Here is a 9,336-nt window from a genome sequence, read left to right as displayed (position 1 = left end):
CATGAAGTCATTACTAGTTAATGTTAAAGGGCTAGTTGGCTCAACAGTGCCCTGACTTTTTGTCAGCCTGGCTACAGTGCTGAAGAGAAACCTGGGGTTGTTCTTATTTTCTTCAATCAGTGATGAATTGTAAGATGTTCTGGCTTTGTGGAGGGCTTTCTTATAAAGCAGCAAATTATTTCTCCAGGCTAAATGATGATCTTCTAAATTTGTGATACACCATTTCCTCTCCAGCTTACGAGTTATCTGCTTTAGGTTATGTGTTTGAGAATTATACCACGGAGTCAGGTACTTCTGATTTGAGGCCTTTGTTTTTACAGGAGCTACATTATCCAGAGCCGTACGTAGTAAGAAGGTAAAATTATTAACAAGATGTTCGACCTCTGTTGGGGTAGCGTTCAGGTAGCTGCTCTGCTCTGTGTTGGTACAGGGCATTGAAGATGATAACAGTAACTTAAACTTAGTTACAGCACTTTCCGAAAGACATCTAATGTGATGAAGTCTACTCCCCACTGCTGTTTGATCAATAATTGTAAATTTAAATGTTATCAGTAAATGATCAGACAGGAGAGGGTTCTCAGGAAACACTGTTAAATGTTCAGTTTAAAGTGGTGGGTGGGTTCTTTTACATTTCAAGAGAAGCCAATTGAGTCTAACAACAGATTAAATGCCATGTTGAGGCTGTCATTTTTAGCATCTACATGGATGTTAAAATCACCCACAATAATTATTTTATCTGAGCTCAGAACTAAATTAGATATAAAGTCTGAGAAATCAGACAGAAACTCTGTGTAAGGCCCAGGTGGACGATAGATGATAACAAGTAAGACTGGTTTCTGAGTTTTACAGCTGGGGTGGATGAGGCTAAGCATCAGGCTTTCAAATGAATTAAAAGTCTGTCTGGGTATTTGGTTAATTAATAGGCTGGTGTGAAAAATTGCTGCCACACCGCCCCCTCGGCCTGTGCTTCGAGATTTCTGGTAGTTAGAATGACTCGGGGGTGTTGATTCATTTAAACTAACATAATCATCCTGCTGCAACCAGGTTTCTGTAAGGCAGAGTAAATCAATTTGTTGATCAATTATTAAGTCATGTACTAACAGAGACTTGGAGGAGAGAGACCTAATATTTAATAATCCACATTTCACTGTTTTACTCTTTGGTACAGATGTGGATACTGTATTGTTCTTTCTTTGTGATTTTTTATGTTTAAGTCATTTTTTGCTGGTTTTTAGTTTGTTTTTTGTCTTTTTGCCTCTGTGGAGGCAGATTTCTTTTCTCGTGTATTAATCACATATTTAATCATATCACATTAGTTATAGTAATATCACTTTCTCACTTTACTATAGTAAGAGCACTCCTGTCACCAGTTTGCATGTATGTGGAATGTTAACACAGTGAGGCCATTTTAATGGGAGACGTTAAACAGATAGTGGGACTCCTTCAGCTTATCAGGGATGTAAATCCTTAGGTGATGGCCAAGCAGAAAACAAGGTCATAATTCTCTCTGTGAGGGAGGAGGTATAGCCTCTCTTTCATGTACAAATTTAAAGTCAGATTATGATATTGAAATAAATCGTGTTTTCAGCAGATGCCTTGTGTGAATTTCCTAAATCAAGCAAATTGAGTTTGTCACTGCATCTTGAAACAAGTTATATTTTGAGAGAAATCTGGTGAGAGACCAAATGCAGGCTATTTTAAGAGTTACTCTTTCCATTTTAGGATTTATGTAGTAATATAGACACGGTTATATGGTTATTTTCAATTTAAGTTTATAATCTAAAATCAAGGTTTAGAAACAAGTAAATCATTTTGAAAACAAGACATTTTATATGGCCTGTCTAAAAATAAGATTTTAAATCATGGCAAGCACCAAATAATTTGTAGTGCACTACCCACAGCATGTTACCATAGGTGAGGGTAGGGATGAAGATCGATCGGTAAATCGAGAGTTTCGCTTTTATACTCAGCTCTCTCTTCACCACAACAGAGCGGTACAGTGTCCCGGCTTCTCACAAAAGAAAACATCTGGGCCTGCACTCCCTGCCCAGTGCGCGCTCCCGACGCAGGGAGCGCAGGAACACAAATTCTGTCGGGGATAACTACCTTGGCACCACCGTCCGCTTTTGCAGAAATTAAACTGAAAGTGTCCAACCAGAAAAGTTCTTAGAATAAAACTCGGTGTCTGGTGTTTTATTGTATCTCCTTTCAGTTCAAAACAAATAAAACATGAGTCATTAGTTAAGTTTGAAATTCTTCCCATCCGTGCGTCATGATCCGAGTGAGCGTCTGGTGATAATATTTTGATGTCTGCACTTGGGTCCACTTAGGCCTCCGGGCACCTGTGACATAGTGCTCCAAGCAAACCGTGTTCACCTCTGAACATTACCGATAAATATTCACAATAACCTGAACGTTATTCAAGAGGAAATGAACGTTATTGATATTTGATCTTAATCGCTTCTCCCAAAACAATAAGGATCAATGAGTGTGAGATGAGCCGGAGAGGCTAAAACAAACTGGTCTGTGCATCGTCACATGCTACAGTTTTCCAGCTTCTTCTCCAAAAGAGTAAGTACGAACCAATCTTACTAGTTCTTCAGCTATTCAATTAAAAGGACAATTCATTAATAAATATATACAATATAAACTAGCACACATAATAATAGTAATAACAAAAAAGGAACTCCGTACAGCATTAATAACACAGCGGTCAGGGAAATCAGTCCAGTTTCAAAGCCTGTTCAAAATGCAAAGACAAATCTTCCACTTTAACCTTTCTGATGGAGGAGAGAAGGGTGTACACTGGGCGATAGCACATGTGTAACCTTAAGTCTCTAGAGAGGGTGTGAACCACATTTTGTTTTTAATTTAATAATAAAATGGTGAAAAAGTTTCATTTTATTCCTGTGAAAGGGAAAAAACTGCAAAACATTGGTGTAAAACGTTTTAATAAAGAAGCCCAAAGACTGGTTAAAAATGTGTCTGTCTCACATACAGTATGTAAAGCGTAGAGTCATAGCTTTATCCATTAGAAACAAAACAAGATTAGTTAAGTTCCTATGTATAGCATGTTGATGTGCTTTACACCTTTTTTATTTTTTTTAAATGTCAAAAACAAAAGAAACACAAATTTTTGTTACAAATGAAAACTCTCTTCTCTAACACATTGAAACAGGAGTAATTAAATGATGCTCCTAATCTAAATGCTCAGAAATCAGAGATCCAGGACTGTCTTGAACTCTTTGTTCTGTGGTGCATTGTCCTGGAAATACAGGTCAGCATACTGCAGGATGTGATCAACAGCACTGAGAAGCAGCACATCTGTGTTTACATCCAGGTCCAGCTCTGACGAGTAGTTTTTCACTGGAACGATGTAGGAGGTGGACATGCCCAACAGAGCAGCGGCTTTACCCATCTGCAAACACACAGACACATGTACACCTCCAGTGTTTAGTATCTTCAGCTGATTAAGAACAACACCAAACACAATCAGCCTCTCCTTAAGATGATCATCTCAGTGTGATCTGTGAGGAAAGTTGTTCTAACGTCACACTGACTGTAAACTCTTGTTGTTTATATTCAGAAAATCAAACAAAGTCAAATCTTTTCAAGCTGTACATTTACATTGCTGTTGGCAGGATTTATCCTATTCTGATTTGTAGAGCAGTTACAGTATATGAACATTTCTTGAACTGTATTTGGTTTGTTTTAACTTACCACATCCTGAATTGTGCGGCTCTCATAAATACCAGTGACATCTTTGGCTGTTTGCAAACAAACTTGGTCCACGTGGGTGAGCAGCGCCACCTGGTGAACACCTAAAGAACAGAAACACACTGTTGTGATGAAGACTTGCAAAGACAATGCAAATTGCGCTCAGTTCATTTGTTCTAGAGATAAATATTTGCTCAGCTTTCTTTGTTGTCCTTCTGACCTGATGCAGCGTTCACCATCGTCCTTATACTTTTTCACTAACTCATCTACATAAGGTGTTTTAAAGCGCCGCGGCATTTTATCTCAAAACAACATCTGTAATCTCCACATTTCGACTTTTTTCTTGAAATTCAGGCTTTATTCTCAAAATGATCAATAACAATCTGCTCTTAATGTAGCCCTAATACTCTGTCATACTGGATCTAAAATGATTTCTTCTGTTATTATATGTTCACATAAAACCTGAAACCCATTTAGTTTTAGCCTAATTCATACAAAGAAAAAAATCACTAACAATGTAGAAAAAGAGTATTAGGAACATTATTAAAGAGCAGCTGCACTGAGGCAAAAGTCAGCTAACTCAAGCAACACAACCTTTAACGTCAGGCTCTGTGTAAATGTGTGTCTGTGGCTCACCCAGGTCACTGATGTGCTTTCTGAGCTGTTTAAACGCGGTGCTCAGGCCTTTGGGGTAAGTTGTGATTTTTGAGGCGTCCACCACAAAGGCAACACAGTGGACTTTGTCTTTAAGACTTGGCCTCTTCACGTAGCCCACAGTTTCTGAGGCAGAGACTGGCTGGTCTGGGCTAAACTGGAAGAGAGAAAGTATTTTAAGTTATTAAAAAAGAAAAAGTAATAAAAAGAACTTTGATGTGTGCCTTCATGTAAACATTTATACATGTTGGCACAAACCATAAGGTACAACTATGGGTGATGGTGATCCCCGTTGTTTTTGTAGCCCAGATGAAAAAAACAACATTTACACCAATGATAGAGAAGAAAGAGTATTTATTCTCTTTATTTTAACTGTCCACACCAACAAAGTGTCATATTTCCTGATGGTGATCCCAGTGGTTTTACTAGTCAGAGAAGTTGGGAAACTGATTTGTTTTTTGTTTTTTTACATCACAGGACTATATGACCAGTCAGCTGATCATCACTGTTCTTTAGTTTACCCTGATGGGAACAAATATCGGGCATTAAAAAGGGGTTTGGAGCTGCTGTTGACTTTCTGGCTCCTCATTTCCTCTGGTTGCTCCAGCTTTCTCCCACTTAACCTAGCATGCATTTCTAAAGCCAAGTTTAACTGTGGGCTTTAGCTCTGTGATGGACTAATGACATGTCCTGGGTGAAACCTGGCTCTTTCCCACTCTCAGCATGACAGTATAAAGGAGTTATAGCTGATTCATAGGGAACAAATTCCATGCTTCACTTTAATGTCTTAAGGCTATAAAAGAAGAGTCAGCAGCTTTACTAACAAGGACCACAACCTCAAACACGGTTAAATAAAGTTTGATAGTAGATGAATGAAAGATGGATGGGGTGAGCGATGAACACAGTTGGAGTTAGGCCTCACTGAACATCTGAGGCCAATGAGGCGGGGTGACAAACTGAGAATGAGTGAGGCAGGGTGGGGAACTGAAACGAGAACAAACAGGGCAAGGCATGCTTACCCTGTGTCCTTCAGGAACATGGCCTTTAACGACTGACAGGATGTCATGAAGAGTCAGTCCGGTCATCCCGTCTTCACTCATACCCATGGTATCACACAGCACCAGCCCAGTATGATCCTCACCCTTCTTACCCCGAATGTTGAAGGACTGCAGCTGGCACACACAAAAAGGAAGTTAATAGGACAGAAACCTAAAGTTTAGTTTCATTGACATGGATGAAGAGAGGCCTTGTGGATCCTTTCCCTTTTGAAATGCTTAAATAATCTCATCTAAAATGTAGGGTAATTTCCAATAAACCAAGTTCAAAAAGGGAGTCTATGGCTGACGCGTGTTCTTGGTTTCCAAAAGAAATGCTTCCAATTGCATTATGATTTGAAGACTGTTTATTTATTACAAACTGAAGATGTAACAATGAACTCCTTCCTAAATAAGTATGAAAGTTCCAAAAAATAGCAGTTATGCAGAAGTACCTGTGCACACGGTCAGAAAACCGTAGACTCCTAACCTCTCTGTCCATGCTCCTCCCCTTCCCTCTCACACAGGGTTTCATGCTACTATTGCACTTACATAACTTACATAACTTACATTACTTAAAGTGAGAGGTACCCCCTTTTAGGTTCCAATCCCAAAACAGTGACTTAAAATTACTTTATGTAAACACATATATTTTCACATTTATTAATCCTGAAAAGATGACTTATGTAATGAATCTATGAATTATAAAACAAACATGAACTCAATCGTAAATAAAAATATAAAGCAGACGTCTGGCGCTTACAAAACTATTAGCCTTAATGGCCAGATGAGGATCTGTGTGTTTATTTTTCCTCTTATTTAATATACATGCAGATGCTCCTTGTGTACCTTTTTGGTAAAACCGGATGAGAAGGAGCCCACCATGGCCCGGTTGGTGACTCTTCCGTTAAACACAGACTGGACTGAACTGATGAAGCTCGACTTTCCAGAACTGACCGGGCCCAGGAGGAGAACCCGGGCCTGAGGCACCTCCTCACAGCTCCGTCTGTAGGAGGCGATTGTCTCCATCAAGCTTGTCCTTCGCCTGGGTTCAGTGATACATTCAGTGACTCATTGTGTTTGAAAGTTTAAAAATGCACTTACTTGACATCTACTAGTTTCTGCTAATTGAATAGGAGCTCATTGAACAGCACAACTGTACTCACTCTTCTGTCCAGTCCATGTTTCTCCAAGGAGATTCCAACTTCAGTTGACCTCCTGAAAAGAATGTAAGAATTGCGGTTTGACAAAATAGCCAGTATTTGCTGTATTTATATAAACTCCTAACATTCATCGAGGCTTGGGTTAAAAGCAGTGGCATTCAGTGACTTCAGCAAAGACCCCCCCCCCCCCCCACCGCAAACCCCCCCTCCCCAAAAAACACTTTCCTCCTGTCTTTGAAAATTCGACTAGTATCAAACATACCATTCTGACAGCTTTTTCCTGAACTCTTCCTGGGTGTCCTCCCCTTTGGCCACTCCTTCCTGGCTAAAGAATTGTAAAATTGTTTTACTACAATAGTTGTCATCTAACTAAACTTAGTTAATTTACTATTTGCTGACAATGGTAGAGGATTTTTTTCAGACCCATTAGCAAAAGTAACAATAAAACACAATAAAAACACTTCACTACACATAAAACTGTATTGCTAATAACTCACAAAAAATAAGCAAAAATAATCATTCTACAGAAAAATGTAGTTGTTGTCCTTGTCTTTTTTAAAAGAAAGGAAAAAAACACCTTTTAACCAGCTCAGAAACACATGCCTACATCTTTATTTTAAAAAGTGTATTAAATATATTTATTAAATATAAAAATCACCCAGAACCAGTACTTTAGCAAAAGGGCAAGAGACGGGGTACACCCTGACAGGTCGCTAGTCTGTCGCAGGACTAATACCCCATTCAGATTTCAGCAGCTCTGTAATCAAACATTCTGCTTCCAGAAATAATAAACAATTGTGACCACAAGATGGCAGTAATGCAAAGAATGAATGGTAACAGGCATTACAGAAGCTTCATGTCAGAATGATGTTTAAGATGAAAGAAAAACACCCATTTCTTTGTTATGTTGTAACTGATGTCTGTTTGTAGATTTCACCAGATAAGCACTGCTTGTGTTTCTTGCCCTAATTGAATGCCACTGATTAAAATGACTTTGTAACCAAAAAAAGAAAGAACAAAATGTCCAACTTTATTATCAGAATCACTATTAATCCCTGAGGAAATCATGGATCTCCAAAGCTATTTGCACTTTGTGTAAAGACAGCTTCACAGTAGTGTGGTGAAACACAGGACTTGAGATGTTAAAGGTTTCTCATACTTATTTGGGTCTTTGACAAAAGAACTTTGTGTAAAAGGAGGCTCACCCAAGAATGTGAGCTGAGGTCTTGGTTCCCTTGTCTCTGAACTATTTGTGACTTCGCTGTTATCATCGCTGGTGAGAGTTGTTGTGCCGAAAGCAGGTAGGACTGAAGTAGTTGGAGCTGCTGTGAGTGTTGTCAATCCATTAGAACTTGAGGGTGTGGTTGTACTTGCAGTAACTCCAAAGCGAAAGCCACTAATAAAAAAAGTACACATTAGAGAAAGACCCCTTAACAAATTTAAAGAACAGCATGAAACTTGAAGTTTTTTAGTCTGACGTGTTAAACTTAAAACACAATATCAGCAACCTCAAGACATGAGTCTGAAAAGCAGAAACGAAATAAAACGTTGTGATAGAGCAAGGTTCAGGTGTGTGTGTCACAAGTTAATCTGGCTGTAGGCTATGGCACTTGGCCACAGGTGGCGCTAGTTGGCTCCATTTGAGTGCACAAAAAGGTAAAGTGCACGCTTTAGGTGTGGAGGGAATTGCTCAGAGTAATAAAACGTATATAAAACGAATATAATGAAGACTAGACTCTCTGGATCGTTGACTCTTGCTGTCTTGTGAACATTTGTTTTGTTTTTGTTTTTTTGACAAACCAGGTAAGTTTACCTGGTTTCGACATAACACCAGGTAAACTTTGAAGTTTTAAATATTTTTTGTTGCATTTCTAACATTTGTTTGTGCAGCCAGGTCTTTTCCCTTCCTGTTATTTGACGGAATATCACACTGACTGCTATGGGCCACAGTGACAGCACTACAGCTGTCACTCATCTTTGCAAGAGTGAATCTTGTCATATTAACTATCAAATTTTGTAATACTAAAAGTTGCAAACTTACCTGTCATTACCAAACGAGAACATAACTCCTGTGTGTAGATGGTACCAGCAGCTGCAGCTCAGGACACACCGCAAATGAAAGAGCCACTGCCTTTTCCGTAGAAAAGAAAATGAAACTTAAACTGTCTCACAAACACCAGTAACGCGAATCTGAGTGTAACACGCTCGTAGGCGGGGTTTGTTGCGTTGTGGAGTTGGATTGGTACTAATAAAGTTAAAGCTGCAGAAGCAGATGCGCAAGACAAAGCAAACAAAGGAAATCACAAGAAGCAAGAAAAGAAGTAGCTAGCTGGCCAAATCTGCCTAGCAACCTAGCTACATTTTCCAAGGCTAAAACAGGCTGTTGTTCCTGCATCATCATAATAAAAAGGATCAAACCAACATCAACAAAAATCAAGTGACCTAATTTAGCTAATAGCAAACACGATAATATATTTATTATACTGTTTAAATGAATAAATAAAACACTTAAAATGCTTACCACTTGCTCCAGAAGCGAGTTTTACATAAACAAGAGCACTTTTGTTCTATTTCCCCCACCTTGCAAATCTATGACATCAACAAAACATGATTGGTCCACTGACCAACAGCAAACACATTGTTGTGCACTCTCTCAGTCTGGTACTTTTACTGGCACAGACACACACACACTGTAAGTGCAAAAATAATATCAGATAGCAACAATCAGTAACATATTGATGCTTTTGAGCAATGTGGGCAGTAACTGC

At 38.9% G+C, this 9,336-nt stretch overlaps 1 protein-coding gene across 4 annotated transcripts; it reads right to left on the bottom strand.

The window, feature by feature from the left end:
- Window positions 1-2,934: 2,934 nt before the first annotated feature.
- On the bottom strand, window positions 2,935-8,814 carry ifi44g (interferon induced protein 44g). Of its 4 annotated transcripts, none has more exons than XM_085134187.1 (9): window positions 8,610-8,814; window positions 7,774-7,964; window positions 6,831-6,893; window positions 6,572-6,623; window positions 6,255-6,450; window positions 5,391-5,537; window positions 4,354-4,528; window positions 3,721-3,821; window positions 2,935-3,418 (listed from the first exon to the last, which is right to left on the bottom strand). In XM_085134187.1, the coding sequence occupies exons 1-9, from the start codon at window positions 8,630-8,632 to the stop codon at window positions 3,218-3,220; spliced, it is 1,149 nt and encodes a 382-aa protein (XP_084990313.1). In that variant the 5' UTR covers window positions 8,633-8,814; the 3' UTR covers window positions 2,935-3,217. The 4 variants fall into 4 exon arrangements, with proteins under 4 accessions (XP_084990313.1, XP_084990312.1, XP_084990315.1 ...); XM_085134186.1 differs by having other exon boundaries at window positions 5,391-5,543; window positions 8,610-8,798; XM_085134189.1 differs by lacking the exon at window positions 6,831-6,893 and having other exon boundaries at window positions 5,391-5,543; window positions 6,572-6,620; window positions 8,610-8,795.
- Window positions 8,815-9,336: the final 522 nt, after the last annotated feature.

The sequence above is a fragment of the Neolamprologus multifasciatus genome, chromosome 15 (genome assembly GCF_963576455.1).
Source record: "Neolamprologus multifasciatus chromosome 15, fNeoMul1.2, whole genome shotgun sequence".
Taxonomy (NCBI): domain Eukaryota; kingdom Metazoa; phylum Chordata; class Actinopteri; order Cichliformes; family Cichlidae; genus Neolamprologus; species Neolamprologus multifasciatus.
The sequence above is the reverse complement of the archived record's forward strand: the minus strand, read 5'-3'. Positions and strand labels throughout refer to the sequence as shown.

Excerpts from the sequence above, each read along its gene's own strand:
- ifi44g (XM_085134186.1), bottom strand. The coding sequence starts at position 8,632 with ATGTTCTCGTTTGGTAATGACAG. Across the intron at positions 6,624-6,830 it reads AGGAAAAAGCTGTCAGAATG|GAGGTCAACTGAAGTTGGAA; the intron begins GTATGTTTGATA and ends CATTCTTTTCAG. Across the intron at positions 4,529-5,390 it reads ATGTTCCTGAAGGACACAGG|TTTAGCCCAGACCAGCCAGT; the intron begins GTAAGCATGCCT and ends TCTCTCTTCCAG.